This window comes from Chelonia mydas, chromosome 10 (genome assembly GCF_015237465.2).
Source record: "Chelonia mydas isolate rCheMyd1 chromosome 10, rCheMyd1.pri.v2, whole genome shotgun sequence".
In the NCBI taxonomy this organism is placed as follows: domain Eukaryota; kingdom Metazoa; phylum Chordata; order Testudines; family Cheloniidae; genus Chelonia; species Chelonia mydas.
This window is the reverse complement of record NC_051250.2, coordinates 66670660-66692558: the sequence shown is the minus strand read 5'-3', so window position 1 is coordinate 66692558 and position 21899 is coordinate 66670660. Positions and strand designations below refer to the sequence as shown.

Below are 21899 nucleotides of genomic sequence, written 5' to 3'. Positions count from 1 at the left end.
GTGCACTACAGTTTAGCAGTCTTCTTTCATTATTTTTACCTTCCAAAAAGGAAGGAAATCCAAACAGGAATATTTGATCCAAAAAGCTAATGTTAATGCAGTTTTAAGGATGAAAAATGTAGCCACAAGTCATACAAAATCCAAAGGTTAAAGTTTCTGTAACATTAATTGATACTTTTTTTTGGCTGGGAATAAAACTGCTTGCCAGATAGTAACTGTCCCTTTCCCTAGTGTATGAACTGGATATATGATTGTTTTAGGGCCATTCATCAAATACCATGGTGAGGAGTGTGGAAACATAAGTAGAACAAAATAGAAGACTAATAGCAGCGAAGAGAAGGAGTACCTGTGGCACCTTAGAGACCAACAAATTTATTTGAGCATAAGCTTTTGTGAGCTACAGCTCACTTCATGAAAGCTTATGCTCAAATAAATTTGTTAGTCTCTAAGGTGCCACAAGTACTTTTCTTTTTGCCAATACACACTAACACAGTTGCTACTCTGAAAGTAGTGAAGAGATATCTTTAAAAGGAAAGGAGGGGGGGCATACTCAATAAGTGATTTCTCTCCAAATTTACTCTATGCCCAGACTGAGGAAATAAGAGTAAAGCATTGCACTATATTCTGAGTCAGCTGCTGGCGACAAATGTGGAGGATCTTTTCCATACTGACTCGCACTCTTCGCCACTTATCCTCATCCCCAACTAGATGTTTCGTGTAAGACCTCAGAATCCAAGATCTTTAATGACTGTGATCCCATTTGTTCCCATTATTTAGAAAAAGTAATGGCCCTAGTTCAATATTGCTCAGTTCAAGAATTATATCACTTTGTATTGCTGCAAATACGGAATGGGTTAACATACAAGATAACAAGTTCTGAACCAAAGAATTATAAAGAGTACAATATTTTCTTTTCAAGTCTATTACAAGTACTTTCATACAGGTATCTGAAGAGTGAAACTGTAAAAACAGATTGCTGACTTCAGTGACTAACTTGGGAAAGGTATGTAATTTTATTTCTTCTTTCTACTCCTTAAACTATTTTCCCTCAAAAGCTTGACTGGAAATTACATAGGTTTGGTAGAATACAATTGAAAAAAATGACAGAAGTCAGAAACTGGAGAGCAAAGACCATTTATTCCAATTCTAAAACCAACTTCCAAAAGCCTCTACAGACCAAAGAAGTATTTTGATCCATGATATTTAATTCTCTTTCAGTGGCTGGAGATTTCAAGAGAGTCCTACTCTCCCATCAAATACTTTATGGAAAAAGTTTACATTTTTACGACAGTTTTTCCCCCAAGCCAAAGAGCAAAAGTGACATTTTGGAGTACTCTGTAGCTCTTAATATCCTCCGAGGGGACTGATAGGTGGTTTTTCAATTTCTAAAATTTTCCTGGGGGTCAACCAGGGTTAATATCTGCATAGACCAGGCAGCACCTTCTGGTTATCAGACCAACACTCAAGGTACCTGATCACTCAATGCTCTGAAAAGGTGGTTAAAAACCTAAAACAGGATCTAGCAGCCAATGAGAGTTGTAGCTAGAAGTCACAAATCAGTTTGTTTAATGAAAACAATGACTAAGAATAATGATTTACATTTGTGTAGCACCTTTCAGCCTCAAAACTTATGTCAATACAAGGATTTTTTCTATAGGATTTCCCAACATAGCAACCACTGGTGCATTCCTTTGGTGGTAGCAACAGTGGCAAATTTTATTTTTCTACTCCTTTGACTTCACTTATTCCACAATTTTTATTTCATACAATATGCTGACCTATTCCCAAAACGAGAGGAAAAAAAGATAGCATAAAACCTTGGCAGGTTACACAGCTGTCAGAAAAGGATTAGATTGTTTGGCAGTTCACCAGTATATGTTTCAAAGCCAGCTTAGCAAGATATTTAAATTTTAAAATGTGTTATTCAGTTATGGAATTGCCCTACCACAAAACTAAAGTAACTGAACTAGGGCATACAGTTGCTTGTGTTTATAGTACTGAATTAAGAACAGCCCAGTTTCTCAGCTCAGTGTTACTCATAACATTAAAGTCTTTTCATGAGGTGTTAGACCCTGATCCTGCACTTTGACATAGAAGTAGTCGCCAAGAAATCAACGAGATCGCTTGTGTGTGCAAAATAAAGCATATGACTAACTACGTATTTGTGTGGGGTTTCTGTTATTTGCATCCAAAAGTGGAACGGAGACCTTTGTTTATAAATGCCATAAAGCCAGGCGCACATACTTACATTTGTAAGTTGTGAACTACAAACCGACAAGGTGCATCAAAGATTTTAAAAAAGTTAACCAAAAAAAAAAAGAAATTTACTAACTCACGTAGGCAGACACACATTATGTTATTTTTTAAAGATGTTTTAGTGTGCGGGGAAAAACTTGAATTTGGTATTTCCAAAAATGACTTATCTTTACAGACAGCAAATTCACTGCTTTGTTCTTCCTCTGTTTTGAATATTAAAATTATCTATCATCTTAGGTAAACATTAAAATTCTCTTTGGAGACATATGACATTTCGAGACTTGAAGAAATTTAATTAGGGAAATTTTCTAAGCTCCTGTTAGGGTGACCAGATAGCAACTGTGAAAAATTGGGACAGGAGGGTGGGGGGCAATAGGCACTTATATAGGAAAAAGCTCCGAATACCAGGACTGTCCCTATAAAATCAGGACCGATGGTCACCCTAGGTCCAGTCCCACAAACTGATCTGTTAAGGTGGACCCTTAATGCCTCCCTTTGCAGTACAAGAGGCTTATGCAGCAAGTGTGAAAGTAGAAGCTGCTATATAAAGATGGAAGTTTCTCCAGTGGAACTCATCACACAGTCTTAATGTTTTGCAAAAACACAGCTTTTTACAGGATGGTGAAGGGTAATATTTTTCAATCTTAATTACTCAGAATGAAATACTTATGTATCAATTTATATTTTACACTCACAAAAACTGCATTAAAAGAACACTGAGGTTGCGAAGTCAAGAGCTCGAAAGACAGGAATGCCAGAATGAATGTTGCCCAGGCAACCCTAGTTCAGGCTCCTTGTGTGAAAGCATTGTGATAATCTTCAATTATATGACCACATACTAATTTTTCTACAGTACCCTTCCTCTTTCAGTGCACAGGCTGGACTTGCTCTGGGAATGAATCAAGGTTGTTTAGTGAAGAAGACTTATCTGTAGTAGTCCTGACTTATTTGTTGAAGAAGTTAGAAAATGTGTATTATTATTTTTTCCCACATATTTAACAAGTGTGAGTGGAAGGAAAAGAAAATTATAGCCACACTTTAATGAACACTAAAATCACAAAATTGGCTCAAGGAACCCTCTTGTCGTTTTTATTTATTTTAAAACCCCACAACTGTTCTGGCTAATTAAATAGCCACCATTTAATATGCCTAACATCTGGAGACAGGTTTGAAAGGTTCCAGATGACTTCCAAGAATTACTTAAGTGTCAGGACTACCATCAAGATGATGATTCATTTGGAGCTCAGTCTGATTTCAGATTAATAGATTTTAAGGACAAAAGAACTGTTATGTCACCCCTTGTCTGACCACCTCAGACAATAGCACAGACCAAAGAACCTCACCCAATAATTTCTGCATCAAGCCCATAACTTCTGTTTGAGTTTTAAATTTTTAAAAGATATAGGCTTGATTTAAAGACTTCAGGTGAAGAAGAATCCACCATGTACCACATTCAACCTTCTTTTCTCTAACTTTTCCTTTAACTTTATAGTAAATTGTGGAGATTATTCTAATATTTATCGAACACTACTCTAAAGAATTTGGACAAAGTCACATATTTACTTTTGAAAAATGTTTCTTTTACCTTGAAATAATTAAAACACTAAAATAATAGCTATCGTTGCCCAATTTGGAGTGTGTAAATTAGCTTCGACAGGAGAGATTGAGAGAGACATGCCCCAGAACACCTCATGCCCCAGTAGTTAATAAGGGAGCTTTCTTGGTAGGAAGGAGACCAAGTTCACATCCCTACCATACATCTGGCAGAGCAGAGACTTCAGCTTTTGCGTCTCCTACAGTCTGAGTGAGTGCTCTAACCACTGGGCTAAGAATTACAAGTGGGGACCACCTTCCCCACCATGCTGCCCTTCTGGCTGTTTTGTGAATCTAGCCCTTTCAAAATGCCCAGAAACAAAATGTTGTGTTGAATTACATTTCATTTGACACAAACTGGACTTTTTATGTTTGCTGGAAAATGTTGGCATTTTTGGATTTGGTTCAACGTGAACCAATTTTTCCCTCCCGATTTTACAGAACTGCCAGCTAACGGAAAAATCACTTCTTCTCCCAGCTCTAGTCACATATTTCTTCTGCCCTGACCAATGAATCAGGATATCATTTCAATCAAATCTAGAAAATCCCATGACAAACAGATAGATTGTACAAAGTGCACCTATAATGCCAGAGAGTCGTTGTCAGAAACAGATTTGCCCACATTTCCGTAACAGCAGCAATTACATTTTCGGAACTGGAAATTTGCTAAGCAGTTACTGAAACTATGGCTCAGTTGCAGAAACTGTGATATCATACTACACATGAGCATATTCTTTCCATCCTCTTGCGAAAATCTGGGTGTTTACGTACATATGGGTTCATTTAGTGGGAGCATAGTAGTTATGAATCCTACAGAAAGTCAAAGGGAAAATTCATTTTCTGGAAACTTCCTATCTGGAATTAACACCTCCCCCGATTGATTTACCTGCTGGGCATGGATACTGGAGGCACCTGAGATTTGGTACAAAGGTGCTCTGAAGATAAGCCACCCCCAATCAGTTGCTCATAACCTCAGCCATGCAGAACACAATGCCATCCACAGCCTAAGGAACAACTCTGAAATCATAATCAAAAAGGCTGACAAAGGAGGTGCTGTCGTCATCATGAATAGGTCGGAATATGAATGAGAGGCTGCTAGGCAGCTCTCTAACACCATATTCTACAGGCCATTACCCTCTGATCCCACTGAGGGTTACCAAAAGAAACTACACCATCTGCTCAAGAAACTCCTTGAAAAAGCACAGGAACAAATTTGCACAGACACCGCTAGAACTCTGACCAGCGGTATTCTATTTGCTACCCAAGATCCATAAACCTGGATATCCTGGACGCCCCATCATCTCAGGCATTGGCACCATGACAGCAGGATTGTCTGGCTATGTAGACTCTCTCCTCAGGCCCTATGCTACCAGCACTCCCAGCTATCTTCGAGACACCACTGACTTCCTGAGGAAACTACAATCCATTTGTGATCTTCCAGAAAACACCATCCTAGCCAATATGGATGCAGAAGCCCTCTACATCAACATTCCATACAAAGATGGACTACAAGCCGTCAGGAACAGTATGCCCGATAATGTCACAGCAAACCTGGTGGCTAAACTTTGTGACTTTATCCTCACCCACAACTATTTCACATTTGGGGACAATGTATACCTTCAAGTCAGCGGCACTGCTATGGGTACCCGCATGGCCCCACAGTATGCCAACATTTTTATGGCTGACTTAGAACGCTTCCTCAGCTCTCATCCCCTAACGCCCCTACTCTACTTGTGCTACATTGATGACAGCTTCATCATCTGGTCCCATGGAAAAGAAGCCCTTGAGGAATTCCACCATGATTTCAACAATTTCCATCCCACCATCAACCTCAGCCTGGACCAGTCCACGCAAGAGATCCACTTCCTGGACACTACAGTGCAAATAAGCGATGGTCACATAACCACCACCCTATACTGGAAACCTACTGACTGCTATACTTACCTACATGCCTCCAGCTTTCATCCAGACCACATCACACAATCCACTGTCTTCAGCCAAGCTCTAAGATACAACCACATTTGCTCCAATCCCTCAGACAGAGAAACACCTATAGGATCTCTATCAAGCATTCTTAAAACTACAATACCCACCTGCTGAAGTGAAGAAAGATTGACAGAGCCAGAAGAGTACCCAGAAGTCACCTACTACAGGACAGACCCACCAAAGAAAGTAACAGAACACCACTAGCAGTCACCTTCAGCCCCCAACTAAAACCTCTCCAGCGCATCATCTACAACCTATCCTGAAGGATGATCCCTTACTCTCACAGACCTTGGGAGACAGGCCAGTCCTCGCTTACAGACAGCCCTCCAAACTGAAGCAAATACTCACCAGCAACCACACACCACACAACAAAAACACTAACCCAGGAACAACAAACCCCATTGCCAACTCTGTCCACATATCTATTCAAGGGACACCATCATAGGACCCAATCACATCAGCCACACCATCAGGGGCTCGTTCACCTGCACATCTACCGATGTGATATATGCCATCATGTGCCAGCAATGCCCCTCTGCCATGTACATTGGCCAAACCAGACGGTCTCTATGCAAAAGAATAAATGGACACAAATCAGACATCAAGAATTATAACATTCAAAAACCAGTCAGAAAACACTTCAGCCTCCCTGAACACTCAGTTACAGACCTAAAAGTGGCAATTCTTCAACAAAAAAACTTCAAAACCAGACTCCAATGAGAAACTGCAGAAGTGGAATTAACTTGCAAACTGGACACCATCAAAATTAGGCCTGAATAAAGACTGGGAGTGGATGAGTCATTACACAAACTAAAAACTATTTCTCCATGCTAATTTCCACCCCCTACTGTTACTCAGACCTTCTTGTCAACAGTTTGAAATGGGCCATCCTGATTACCACTATAGAAGTGATTTTTCCTCCTGCTGATAGTAGCCCACTGTTATTGATTTGTCTCATTAGAGTTGGTAAGGCAACCCCCATCTTTTCATGGTGTGTGCGCACGTGCGTATGTATGTATTATATATTTATATTCCTACTGTATTTGATGAAGTGGGTTTTAGCCCACGAAAGCTTCTGCCCAAATAAATTTGTTAGTCTCTAAGGTGCCACAAGTACTCCTCGTTCTTTTTTCTCCAGATGAGTACTCCCAAAATCATAGAAACACTTAACACAGTGGTTCTACCCCTTTTTTTGGTTTGGAGCATCTCATTTGTAATGAATTTGAATGTAAATCATCCCCCCACCCCCAGCCCATATTCCTAAAGCTGTCACTGAATCTCACCTATTTTCTGTCTCTTTTCTCTCCCTTCGTTCTGGTCTGTTTTTTAAGGTCTCCTTTCTCCTTTCTAAGTACTTTTGAGGTTTTGCTCTCCATTTTTTTAAACTTTGTTTTCTTTCTACCCCATTGTTTCCCCAAATCTCCTCTCCTCTTCTTTGCCTTTCTGTGAAGCCTGAGTTCTCAGTCTTTTCCCTTTCTTCCTCTCTACAGGTTATTGCATGACCTGTATGTATATTGAACTAAAATTACATAATGCTGGAAGAAGCTGAGAAAGCTACAGTATTATTGCTGCCTGAGAAGGTTAAGCACTTGGCACACCACATTTTGTAATACTGGTGTATGGTACCACCACTGAGAAAGAACAAAAGTAGTTTCTACATGTACTACATCAGGTGTTCCCACACTCTTTCACAGTGTGGACCTCTCCATTGTGACTGCATAGACCCTTCCTCCTTTCCAGCATTAGTGATCACATAATATTCCTGTTGTGACTACAGCAATAGTTCACACAGAAATAATATTAAGAATGTATTTTTAGCAGTCTTTCAGTGCAATTTAGAAGCTGGAAATAAAGAAGAGGAGCCAGCATCGTGACCAGCCATTTTCTCTGTGGATCACCAGCAAGCATTTCATTGACAAAGAGTGCTCTACAGACCATAGTTAGCAACCACTGTTCTATACTATCACTGTAAGAAACAGATCTCAGACACACTGGGGAGAACTGATTTATGAAATCACAAAATAGCAACTCCACAGAAGATAAAGATAATATAAATTTGATTTTTAATTAATTTTTCAAAGTCTGATTTCTCACTTTGAAAACAGATTTTAAAAAGCAACCAAAAAAGTTAAACTGCAGCTAAACATTATTTTAAAATATACAGTTTAAATGGATAGTACAGACCTGCTGACTGTTGTTACTCATGAACCTGCTTTTAGCTCCTTTGATGGGGTCTGCTGAGTCTTTTTACTATTCACTTTTGTTCCTCTTGAACAAAGAACTGAAACTGAAAGCTTGCCCTGCCTTCTATACTTCAAGATCAACTATCCCTATGATGGGAACAGAGTGGCATGTCTCTGAACTGATTTCATTTCTTAGAAGTTCCCCCACCCTCATTTGTCCCTATGTAGAGGCATCACTTTCATCTCCCCATTTCTTTTTGAAGTGCCAAAGGCAGACACCATTTCCTTTCCTGCCAATCCTGGCTTGGAATTATCCAAACATATTTAGATACTAGAAAGCACAAGAAATAGATGTTGATTAGTGCCTTATAACTACTGAAACAGGAGTATTGTCTAGAAAAGTTTGCTGATCAACAGAATATTTTACTGACCAATAAAAAGATTACTTCTCATATGCCAGGAATTATATTTATATTGCCACATTTTTGTCTTAATGGTAACATTTATTTGAAGCAAGTTACCACAGAACCCACATGAAAACAGCAGCATATCAACTTCAGAGAAAATATTTTGTGAAAAAGTTATTTTGTTATCCAAAACACTTTTTACTTTTCAGAACAATCTAAAAATATCCAAACAGGACAGAAATATTTATTTCTGAAGAGCATAAAAGCTACTTTTTCATCTTTAGTTTGAAAAGAATGAATCAAATGCACGTCTTGACCAAAACGTAACCTTTTCTCCCCCTTTTTTTTTGCTGCCACATCTACAGGAAATAGATCACCAAGACAGATGGAATGAATAGATCTTTTACCTCCCAGTGGCTGAACACCAGCTGCGGACTGGCCAGGCCACTTGTCCTCTTCCTGATTTCATCGGCAAACCCAAAGCTTTCTGCTACTGGCAGCACTGCCTTAATAATAAACATGTCAGTTCCCTCTTTCATCTCCTCTTGTAACACTCGGCCTTCTCTTTTGGACAAGACAGCATATACACGACCTGCAAAGGCATAAGTCTTATTAGTTTGCCGAGCCTTTCTCATCCTTTGCTTTAAGGCAAATACATATTTATTTATTTAGGAAAGCTAAGTACTGAATATGGGATATATTTTCTATGACTCAGTCTCTTTCCTGTAAGATTGTGGGTGGACTAATTAAAATCATACAAGGCATACATTTGTTAGTAAAACATGCAAATCTACAGTATATACATCTTTAATAAATTACTACTACTGTGTGGTTGTTACACTGTGTACATTTTATGACAATACTATGTATATTTCTCAAAGGCATACTATAGAAAGAAAGATTTTGCATAAATATCCATTAAGCTTGAATATTTTAAATTGTATTACCTGAAAAGAACGTGGGAGTGTGCTGTTAGGAATATTTTATTTGTAAATAACCCCATTGTCAGTTAACTCACCTTTGCTACAGTACTTGAAAGTTATTATCTGTCACTCCCCACTACTTATTATCTATTCTCACACACTGTATAAACATTCCACACACAAAGATATAGATGCAAAGAGTAATTATTATAAAGTGAAATTAAATCCTCCAAGGCCAATGAATTGGGCTTTCTGTGGGGAACTTCGCAGAGGATGTGAGGTGATGGAATCTAACCCACAGACAGGCCATAACACTTCAGTGCAGCCCCTATGAATGGGAACAATGGCTAGTGCATCTTTGCAGCCTCACTGCAGGATCTGCAGGACAGTAGATTCAAATAATGTGGATCCAACAGCTCTTGCCTATCACCTCCAATAACATTTTCTGCTCTTGCCAGGACACCCCCCACTCCTACCCCACCCCTCATTTGGTCCTCTGCATGTGGGTGAATTTCACCTTTATTGTGTACCTTGTCTTCTTGTTACTTACAAAATTTGAAAAAAAGTGTTTTAGGTTCTAAACTGAAATCAGACACAAAGGTCAAAGCATTTTCAAGACAAATGTACTGGATGTGGCATGCATGTATGAGATTTGTTGATATAAGCTACACAATTTCAAGCCTAAGGAATCCTTGAGAGTGTGTAGAGAATTCTGAAACACCAAAAGGTTATATTTTTATACAGCTCACAACTGCTGATTTATTGTACGAATGCACATTACTGTAAAACACAAGCTTAGACATACATTGCTCAAGAGCATTATCAAGGTCACTGGAAATATTGATGGTAATGTACAGAATTTATTAAAATTATTAAAGGCAAATAAGTTCCAAACTACATTACAGGATATTAATATTATATTTTAAAATATTCATTTTATTCCTTATGTTTAATTGCAGAGCTGAAACCTTATATACAGATACACCAGATATTATGAGCACCATTTATTACAAAGAACTAGTCTGTCAAACCTACTGTAGAGGCACATGTTGAGCTATATTCTGGGCTAAGTGTTATTGAAGTCTGTTTTCCCAAAACATACAAGCTAGTAGAGATTTTTTTTCATCTCTCTAAAGGTTTTTCAATGATATGTATTTCATCCAACCAGTTTGGATTGTTGTTTCAGTCATTTCTACCAGAGAGAAGTTATATGAGGATCTGAGTCTAAAAAGTACAACTGTTCTTTGGGATAAATCCTGAAATCCACCCCCCCGCCACTCCTCCTTTTGGACTACACTGCAGAGAGAACTGGGATAGGTGAGAGAGTCAGGATCTTGGAGGCCACAGGGGTTTGTGTGTAAATGTTCTGAATGCTTCAGAGCCTAGCCCTTGAGGAGAGGAGGGGGATTTTGAATCACTGGAAGAGGTGCTCAGGGTAGGCTAGATTAGTACACTGTTTTACCTAATAGGTTAAATACTGGCCACAGAGGGTCTGATCATAGCTGCATGCCCAACTGCAAGTGGGTTTCTAACCTGTGCTAAGTTATCTTTTTGACTGGTTGTGTATGCACATGTACTTGTATGTATGCTGGAAACACTTTTTTTAATCTCTAAATACCTGAAAAGGAAATTTATTCTGAAGTCATGACAGTATCTCAAAAGTAGAGCAATATTGTGATGCTGCAATATACCAAAAAGCCTGAATAAGATGTGATTTACTTATGCATTTGCTCTTAATGAAGTTAAACTCTTTAAAAATAAAGATGCAAACAAAAGTTCTAAGGTATCTATTCATAGCTATATGTACCGTAAATATGAAATTAACATGAAACTGACTACTCAGGCTCTATGAAGTGAACAGAATTTCTTCCTATATAGTTTTATCTATATATGAGCTAGAGCTGTAAAGAACAGTACCAATGTTTATGTTATCAGTAGAACAGTGCTATGGTAAAAAGCATTTCACCAAAATTTCACTCACGTCAGCAAAATCCAAGACAGATACTTGCCAAAGGAAAAAGAAAAAAAAGATCAACAGACTAAATGATAAATTTCTTACCCGATCATTTTCTTACTGTTAGCAGCTTCTCTCCGAATTCATTACTAATGGGCTAATGCCATCGCCCCCATCTGTGGAATTCAGAAGTGGTCCAATGTTGTTGCTGGAGGCTCTGAGACTAAGCTCTGCCCTTCAGCTCAGGCCACCAGAAGAGTTTTTCCACAGCTGTAGAAACACTTCAGCAGCCAATTAGCATTAGGACAACTTGACAAAACATATTAAATTAACCTCTCCCTTTTGGTTAAAAATTCAATTTATATTCTGGTCATTGAATTTGAAGAGGAGCTGCTAAACAAAGAAAATTATCAGGTAAGAAATTTCTCATTCTGTTGCACACCATCTCTCGTCATTCGTTACTAATGGGAAGTAGTGAGCAGTGAAGCCCAGAAGTAAGGAGGGGAAGGATAAGCAGAGTTTAATTATTATAGTAGAAAAACAGACAGGAATGGAAGTTCACCCCATATAAAGCAAGTGCTTTATAAATTAAGTAGTTATTTGAGAACCAACCCAGTAGCACCTTCCTGCCCAAGGATGCCTCTGCAGAGGAATGGAAACATACTTTGCAAATCTTTCTCTGATGAGGCTCACACACTTTCCCCCCCCACTTTCTCTCTGGACTTCTGTGAACAGCTTTCCAGATGTACAGCACACCAACTGCTGCAGGATTCTTACATCTTGCCTGCAGCAACCTTGAGGCCCTAAGGCATTGGCAATTTGGATACAATAAGATGAACAGGGTAAAACTGGCATATGTAATCCGTATGCTTAAAATACATCTTTAGACCTCTAGGAATGCCCATTTATGCCACAACTTTCCAAGGGTCAGAACAAAGTGACGAGAAAAGTTTTTCCCAGGAACTGTGAAAGAGGAGCTTACCTTGAACTGAAAGGTTACTGGAGCTATATGAATAACCTTTTCCTCATGACTAAAGCAGCATGGTTCTTGCATAGCTATGGTAGCTAATTGCAAAATTTACTTTTTGGAGATTATGGTGACTAGAAAGGACAGCCAAAGGCTTGCCTAATTTGTCACTGTGATTAAACTTGGCAGCTGACACTCAAAAGGAGGATCCGATGTACTTGTCTACAAGATATTGCTAGGGCTGATATCCATGTTTTTAAGGTGCTTCTCTGTAGGATCCAACCAGACTGCCTAGAGAAACGCTAGTGTAGCTGAGATCACCACAGAACTTTGGGATTATTATAAGATCTGTATCACAACAGCATCCAGAGGTCAGGGACCCACTGTGCTTGACTGTGCACAAAGAAAGAGGCAATCATCTATGCCCCAAAGAATTTTCTGTTTCCCCTCACATCAGAAACATACATTTGACCAGATCAATGAATAAAATATTCTGGTTGAGTTCTGGATACTAAACTCTATGAGAGGAAAATGGAGAATCTGAAATGAACTACAGTTCTCTTCCGATGCCCATGCTGTTAGCTGTAGGTGTTCCCAGTCTGAATGAAGGAGTTCCTGCTTCAAGAGGTCTGATGTTTTCTGCATGGGCAATGTGAGATCCTTGGTTACCTAGCAAGTCCAAAGTGCCTTCTAGATAGGTGGAGGACTAGGAGGACCACAACTCTCCCTTTTCCTCTTTCCTGTATCCTTTACGTGAGCTGTCTTGAAAGGTAGCAGATTCTTCTCTATCCAGGACATTATTTCCATTGCCATGAAGAAGCTTTGCCCTCTGGTTATTCCCTGGTTTCGGAACAGATATAAACACTCACCCCTCAGTCATAAGCCAACCTCAACAGGAGGTAGGAGGAGGTTTCTTCTGTGAGTGCCCACTACATTGTTTCTTGCACGTTCTACTGATGCAGCTGGTACTGAGCACTGTCATAGACAGGATACTGGGCTCAATGGACCACTCATCAGATCCCATTTTGCCATGTTTGTTTTTTTTAAAAGACACTCAGAGAGGTGTAAAAATGAACTAACAGGATGTTTACCGTGGGATTTTTGAAAGTTGTTTTTCCAATGCTTCCATATCGAGTACAGTATGCAAAGGTCTAGAATGAAAGTTGAGGTGGCTCTCAGCATGTTGTTTGTACCTACCTGCCTACAAAGGGGCATTCAGATGTGATCTGAAAATGACGCCTAATTTTGCACTGCATAAAGTGCATAGTTCTATGCCCAAAGAAGAAATTTCAGCAGGTACATTTTGAGAAAACCATGCAGCGGATGAAACTGATGCATGGCACCAGCGATACTAGGCATTGGAGAAAATTGACAACTGATGACATCTCAGGAAATGAGGGGTACAATGAAGTTTTGGATCTTAGCAAATACTTACCATTATTGTAATTATGCCCAGAGCCATGTTTGTTTTGACCTATGGATTAGCAATTCTCTGCATTAGGATCAAAAGCTCTTCTTGATTTTGAAGAACTGGTAGCTATGGATCCTTTCCGGCAACTGTTCACTTATTGTCCATGCACGGATATAGGTGCATAATATGCAGCCTGTGCCTTGCTCTGACTACAGCAGCCACTTCATACTCTGGGTGCAGCTGGTGGATCAGAAAGGAGAAACTGTGGGGTCTTGTACACAAATGCTTTTTTTGTTTGTGTTGTGCTGAGGATTTTCTTAGTTTGGAGGAAAATCTATCTAGGCATCCTTGGAAACTTCTGCTCCAGATTTTTCCCTCTGCCAGGGGAAGAGATCCTTCTCGGAATTGCTATGGTGGCTTTGACAGTGAGGATAGAGGCCTCTCTGCAGTCCAGCTACTAGTCTCTCTAATGTTTCCCCAATAGCTCCTCCCCTGTAAGTTTACATGCACAAAATATCCATTTAGGATGACCAATGGCTATTCCCGGGTATAACATGGCTGCCTTATAGCCATCAGGTTAGAATGCACTGCTTGTCACAAATCACATCAAGCGTTTGACCAAGACAGAACCTAAGACATCTTGCTCCAAGCAAAGTTCATACTCCTAGAAGATAAGCCGCTTTTTTGCCACAAAGTAGGCTTTCCTTATTAAATATATGAAAAACCTTTGGTCTGAATAGCTACAGCTGTGCAGTGTGTCATCACTTTTATGGTCTATGGGGTCTTTTGGAAGGAAGTCCCTTTCTGACGGTGTGACTATGTCTTTCACTACTGGAGCTACTGCTGTACCAGAATTTGGCTCCCAAAATTATACAAAAACAAAGAAATTCCTTAAAATGGTTGAATTTAACATTTAGTTTAATCAGGTGTCCTCATTTGGATCTTATGACTCCCTCAAGGCATCAATGAGAAAATAGGTATCTAATAAGGCTTAACAGGGAAGATATTTGATTAATATTAATGAGTGCCTTGCAAGCCATTGACTGACGTCCTGTTCTGGAAACGTTATGTAGGTTTTTTGTTTTTGTTTTTAATGCATGTGTGGTACTACTTTCCTCAGCTGTTTACAGGTGGGAGGATAGTACACTATTCATCATGGCACTGGGATCACACAACAGAAGAGGGGTGCTGGTACACATCTCTCGACTATTGCAGGCAGCCTTTCATTCTCACAGGGACAACTAGCACCCAAATAAGTATGGTAGGAGCAACCTAGTACTACTCGGAGCTTTGCTCAGTAAATCAGTGTCATTTTGAACGTTGGAAGGGATTTACCCGTCTGTAATCTCATGAAGGTGTAGCTTCATGGGGAATGGAATCCTCATATGCCTCTGTTCTGGTCACAAATGGCCTGAAGTGCTCCTAAGGCTTTCATGTAGGGTCAGCATGTGGAACAGTGGTGTGGAGGAGAGACTGTTTCCCACCTTTCAGCACCTCAAGCACATTTCCCTACTAGAGCAAGGGTTTATGGCTGATGATGATAAGGCACAATTCCCATTCTGCTGCTGCCTGAAATCTGAGTCCCTTTCCCTGGCAGAATGAGGGCCTTTGGGTTGAAAACCAGATAGGCAAAATTTGCAGTAGGTTGCAGCCTGACACAGGGCTACACAGGCATGCTGCAAGGTAGGGGAGAGACAGTGAGCATGGTACAGAAGAGAGAACTTGTAGGAGAAGTTCCAAACACTCTCCTAGGGAGAGGGCAAAGGAGAAGGGTTTTAACCCCTAATTTTCATCTCACCTCTTCATTAACAATATTAATTGCTGCCTTGGGAAGGACAAATTTGCTTTTGCCTTTTTGAGACCTGGAGTTTTCAGAACTTACTCCTGATTATCATGAGAATCCCCTGGTTCACAGTGGGAGAAAGGGGAGCTGTGTAGGAGTTCTGATTCTTTCCGCAAAGAGCTGAGGATCCACGTTAGTATCTGGGGTGGGGGATGGGAGGAGAGGAACCTCTGGATCCTTTCAGGGTTTCTTCTCCATCCAGCCCAGGTCACCTGTGGGATTTATCCCCTGAGCTGGCCGGATAGCTTGCTCCTGGTCCTTTGACTCTTGCCCCAAAAGCTCTGAAGGCTCCTCATTGGGCTTTTCTGCAATGGACTGGTGCTCCTCGGTGCAGGGTGGGGACCTGACATGCTTGTTTGACTCCAAGTCCTATGCTCTGGCAGTGTGAGGATTGGCTGGCTGGGAACAAGTAGGGCATAATTCACTCTTTGTAGTGCTTGTAAATGCTGCCTCACATAGGGAACACTGCTTAGATTTAAGGCAGGTGTTTTCAAGACAGCTCTGCCATCCTGAGTGGGAGCAGAGTCATCCAGCAAGGAGGTGCTGTAGCAGCAGATCCAGGTGGCTGAAATCACCACACTGCTATTTACCCAGTCCATGGGAGGAAGAAGATTCTAAGTTGCAATTGCATGAAAATGTATAAAAATAAAGATTTTACAACAAAATGGTCAAGAGAAACTGAACCATGAACTTGTTCCATGCCAGAGGCAGCAAATCTGGTGGCCTGAGCTTAGTCCTGGGGTTTCCAGCAAAAACAACCTCGTAATTCTTCACAGGTGGGGGAGCATTACTCCATTAGTAACGAATGAGGAGAGAAGCTGTGCAAAAGAAAGACAGCAATATCACCAGGGAGCACCAGTTAAATAATCATTGAGCATATGATATTAAGAAGGTTCACGATGTATTTGGAGTTTTCCAGAAGAGAGAGGAGAAGTGGGTATAGAAGGAGTTTTGCAGTGAATGACCTAGAGGAATCAAACACTAAATATACAGTACAATCTACTGGAAAGGAGCAGGTGCTTGTGGAAAAGTTTGAAGGTGTTTGTGAGAGCCAGGTATATAATTTAAAATGAAGTCTCATTCAATTAGACATATGCAAGCTTACAACATATTTCTGCCCCCCCCCCCCCCATTTTCATAATGTCTTCACTGCCAAAAATAGTGGGCTTTTACAACGAGATAGCTAACGGGTGTAAAATCATAGTGGAAACATGGCGCAAGCAGTTTTTACTGCAGTGCGCCTTGGCAATGTCAATGCAATACTCCCTATCCAGGTTTGACCTTACCTAGCTACATCATGGTAAAAACTGGCTGCGCCTTGTCTCCACTAGGATTTTAGAGTGAAATAGCTAATGTATATTAGTTATCTCGCTATAAAAACCTCACCTTTTTTGGCAGTGAAAACATAGCCTTAAGCCTGTAAATTACACTGAATTTATAGTTTCAGAATTGGTGTATTTACTTAAAATCTTATGTAGTCAGGGAACCAGGAAGTTTTAAAAAGTAATATATATTGCTGAAGCAGTAATGGGTAATACTTTTAAAACATGCATTTGTTGGAAAAGTCTGAAATTATTTCCAGGGCTACACTGAAAAATATAAAATTGCTCTTACATAACAACAGGAGTTGTTTCATCTCATTTTTAAAACTCACTCACTCTCTTCTCTAACTTTCCCATCTTTCTTAATAGCATTATTAGCCATTTCAGTCCATTTTGGCCAATTTCCATTATCTAGCACTCAACTCAAGTTGACAAAATGGACACTGAGGAGATATGCAAGCAGGAGGCTGTCAGGGTGGAAGTGGGGGATGCCATGGGGTGAATGACAGGAGGATCTGAATCAGCAACTGTCGCAGATGCCCCAGTCTCACCCACATGCTGCATTCTGCTGCACGGGAAGCTTGCACAGAGCAGGGCGCGCTGCTGGGCAGGTGCGTACACCTCAGCATCCAGCAGGACTATACCAGTTCTGTTGTACATGGGCAGTCTGCAGAAGAGGAAGATGGGTGGCTGAAATTACCCATATATGTTCATAAGTATCTCTTGCTTTGATGTGAGGTCTTATATGCACAGAATAGATTAAGTTATAAAAGCTACTTTATTACATATGAAAGTCATATTTCATAATACACTTTTATGGAGAGAAATACTTTTATGTTAAGTTTGTTGTGTGCCTCCTCCCGTGTATGAGACCTATTCCAGGCTTTTGGATCTCAGAGTGTCTCTTGCACCAAACGGAAGTATGAGAGGTATACAAAGCACTACCTAAATCCAAAGCATCTCTCTTCACTAACTACTACCACACACATTCATTCTCATGTTTTGCTCATGAAATGAGTTTCTTGTTTTGTATAACTGCTACCAACCTGTATCTATTTACAACCTTAACTCTATTTTAAAGTATTGTGTGTGGCTTCACTTGTGAGCAGTAGTTTGTACTAAGTCAAAGTAGATACATTTGTGGCTTTGGGGCAATGGAAAGTTAGTTTAAATATAACCTGAATGTACTGGGCCAAATTCATTGCATCAGTAAGTGGCTGCAACTCCCATGGAAATCTCTGGGTCAAAATCAGAAGCAACAAATGGTGATGAAAGTAGGTCATAAAATGGGTTTAAGTAGGTGTAAGTAATAAAGTAATATAAATTACACAGGTTTGCATTCAATGGGTTTGCCAAATGAGTAATTTACACACTAGTGGGAGAAAAGTGAAGGTTTAAAAAAAAAAGGCAGAAAAAGCTACTAACTGGATATGAAGAAGGGTGTAGGATTCCCTTTTTATCTTACTTTTCCTGCTATCCTATCTAAATACACCACTGATTATTTTAACTTCTTAAATCAATGGGGACCTGGGACCTACAATCAAGACTTGGCTCCTCGTTTACAGCAAGGAGAGATTTCCTTTCAATCTTTTGAAGTATGATTTCAGCTTTATATTTAGTGCTCACTGCCTCTTGGATACTACAAAAGCATAAACATTTAAACTGTGAAACAGTATTTTAAATATTTGTGTGCCTATTAAAGCTGCAATTTAATTCTTGTCAGACAATGAATGCTTTCACCTGGCGTCTCCAGAAGCATAATATATTTCTATTGCTGTATGATGCAAATGCATAAGATCTTTTGTAATTTTTCAGTATGGAAAATTTCAAAATTTCAATTTTTCTAATCTCTATTAGAGAACCAGAGATTCATGACAGTCATCAACTGGACAATTATAAAATACTTCTGGTAAAACTTTTAATTAAGTTAAGCTTTCTGACACAGTATAATGCAGGGGCGGGCAAACTTTTTGGCCTGAGGGCCGCATCGGGTTTCCAAAATTGTATGGAGGGCCGGTTAGGGGAGGCTGAGCCTCCCCAAACAGCCAGGCGTGGCCCGGCCCCCACCCCCTAACCGACCCCCCCTGCTTCTCACCCCTAACAGCCCCGCCAGGACTCCTGCCCCATCCAACCCCCCTTGTTTCCTGACAGCACCCCCTCCCCCCTCGGACTCCTGCCCCATCCGCCTCCCTCGCTCCCTGTCCCCTGACTGCCCCCCTCTTCTCATTCCTGACTGCCCCCCCGCAAGACCCCTGCCCTATCCAACCACCCCTTCTCCCTGTCCTCTGACCACCCCTGGAACTCCTCCCTTGACTGCCCCCCGCCGCCTGATCCAACCCTCCCTCTCCTTCCTGACTGCCCCCCCAACCCCTGCCCCATTCAACCCCCCCCGTTCCCTGCCCTCTGACCACCCCACTCCCATCCACACCCCCGCCCCCTGATCACCCTCCCCGAAACTCCCCTGCATTCTAGCCAACCCCCACTGCTTCCTTACCACGCTGCCTGGAGCACCAGTGGCTGGCGGCGCTACAGCTGCACCGCCCAGAGCACCAGGACAGACAGCCGCAGCTCTGCAGCCCCGCCGCCCAGAGCACTGCGCTGGCGGCACAGTGAGCTGAGGCTGGAGGGGAGGGGCTGGGGGCCAGCCTCCTGGGCCAGGAGCTCAGGGGCCGGGCACGAGGGTCCCGCGGGCCATAGTTTGCCCATCTCTGGTCAAATGCATAAAACTATGTGATTTAACATTTAGCAATGGAATTATTTATATTTTCTTTCTTACCTAGAACTTCTGCAGTGGCCATAATTTCACACGTGTACATGGCTGCCATAAGTCTCTGTGGTTTCACTTGTAACGCATAACGACAAGCTTCCTTCATGGTGGCAATTAGTTGTCCAGAGAAAGGGCCATAACAATCTGCAAGCAAAGTTTCCCCCTTGCGTTTGCTTGATTTCTCAGATGAATTTAGACTACCTTGACAGCTATCTTGGAGTTCTTTATTTTCGCTGGATGATTCAGTGGTATAACTACTTGACAGAGAGGTGACTTTGTCTTCATTTTTTGTCTGTTCTGTAGCATCCAATTCCTCTGAATCCTGCCTATTAGCTGACATTTGCTCTTCTGCTTTACTCATGTCCCATTTCTCCACTATAAAACAGACACCCATGAGAGGTTCTTCACACATGGGACCTGAAAGCGTCGCCAGCTGAAACCCACTTACTATGCTGTTGTCAAAATCTCGATATTTACTCACTTCTTTAGTAGTCTTATCAAGGCATTGCCACACAGTTTTTTTGTAGCCTTCAAATTTACTTAACAGAATATTAGGCCCACATTTCCGTGGGCCAAATGACCAGATCTGATCAACAGCATTTCTCCACTTTCTTCCTTGCAGATTTTGCTCTAATTTTTGTTTAAATTCCTGGATCCTGTGAAGGATCTTTTGATTAATTTCATGCATTTTTTTATCCTCATTCAAAGATGAGTTGAACTGCTCCATAGTACGAATTAAGTCACTGTTTTCTTCAAGGAGTTGAGTTACCTCTTCTGGAAGTGGCATGGCTCTTACACTGAGAGTGGCACATTTATTTGGGGTAGACATTGTTATGAGGCCATCAGAATCAACCTGAACTCCTTCAGGGATTTTATTCTGGTCCTCTTTAGCCTGGTGTATGACTGCGACTTTCTGCTGTTTTCCTATTTCCTCATTCACCATGTCAACTTTTGGGGGTCTTGTTATTGTCTCCCTGAATGGGATAATTGGTTCTGATACACTAATTTGTATCTTTGCAAACCTACAAAAAATTGTAAAAATATTAGTTTATAAACTTCTTAAAATAATGCTCTATATTGTGAAGCAAATATCCATAAACAAACCCAATTACCAAAAAAAGGGCCAGATTGTGGCATTTTGGCTTCTGACTGTGGTAGAGTTGGTGCAAAAGCACACCCACAATGGCAGTGTCCGAAGGCACTGCACTTCAAAAAGAAAGCATGGACACTGATATTTTTTAAAAGAGCGCAGTATTGGGCAAGCTTAATTAGCTCTTGTGGAGAGGCGTGAGGCCATCTTCCTATGCCATTCTGGGAGGTGATTACCACTGTGGGTATTAGCCTTGCTCCCTGCATGCAAGGACTATGATTAGGAAATGGAAAGCATCTTAGCCACCCCTCCCTCTTGCAGACCCACAGATCAGATCATAATCTAGTCCAAACATATTTCATAAGCACTGCTCTGACGCTAGAAGTTAGTAACAATCTCTTCTATGCTTATTTGTTCAGTTATACAAAAATCCCTTAACTAATACATTTCAAGTGAAAAACATTACATTATACAGTAGCTCTAAATGGAAAACATCTGAAAGCAAATAAATGGTTTCAAGTGGCCTTCTTGTATAAGCAAGAAGACGACCACACAAGATTGTCAGACACAACAACATAGAATGTAACTACAGGAAATAATTAAAATAAATTTGACACACTACAGAAAAATACTAAACCTTTACACAGCAGCAGGAATGCCAATGACCTATTACTACAGCTCCTAAAATAAGAGTCCAGAATATTAAAAAAGGGAAAGGTTTTTGAAGAGGGTTCTAAAAATCAAAATACAATAAAAAAAACCACCAAGCTGTTGGTGAACTCCTTTATTGGACTACGTGAAGAAAGGCAAGTTTTTGATCATTGCCTTCATCAGGTCATAGAGAAACAGAGAAGCAAGGGTGGGGATACAGTGGGTCAGGGTGTTGATTAATAATTCATTTATTAATTAATCATTATTAAAATCTATTGAAAAGTTTAATCAATACTTTCAAACAGATATCAAAAGAAAGGAAAAATATCATATAAACCCAGCAGCTCAGCTTCCATCTGCCCATTATGCTGTTTTCTGTTCTTCTCTGCTACTCAGCATCTCAGAAATCTTTATACAAGTGATTATTTTAGGGTAGGAGGTTTGAAGATATGCTCTGAAAAAGGACTTTTTATTATAAATTGATGAGTGTTGCTGTATACAGCTCAAAAAAGGTGTTTTTGTAAGCAAAAGACAAACAGAGCAGAG

The 21899-nt window shown here is 40.5% G+C and overlaps 1 protein-coding gene across 5 annotated transcripts in view; it reads right to left on the bottom strand.

The window, feature by feature from the left end:
* EFL1 (elongation factor like GTPase 1) overlaps positions 1-21899 on the bottom strand; it is a 152312-nt gene that overhangs the window by 12720 nt on the left and 117693 nt on the right. For all 5 annotated transcript variants that reach the window (XM_043524610.1, XM_037911762.2, XM_037911763.2 and 2 more), the window contains 2 exons: positions 19622-20634; positions 8833-9017 (listed from right to left, as the gene is read on the bottom strand). In XM_043524610.1, coding sequence (XP_043380545.1) covers positions 8833-9017; positions 19622-20634 — 1198 coding nt within the window. The remainder of the gene's footprint in view (positions 1-8832; positions 9018-19621; positions 20635-21899) is intronic.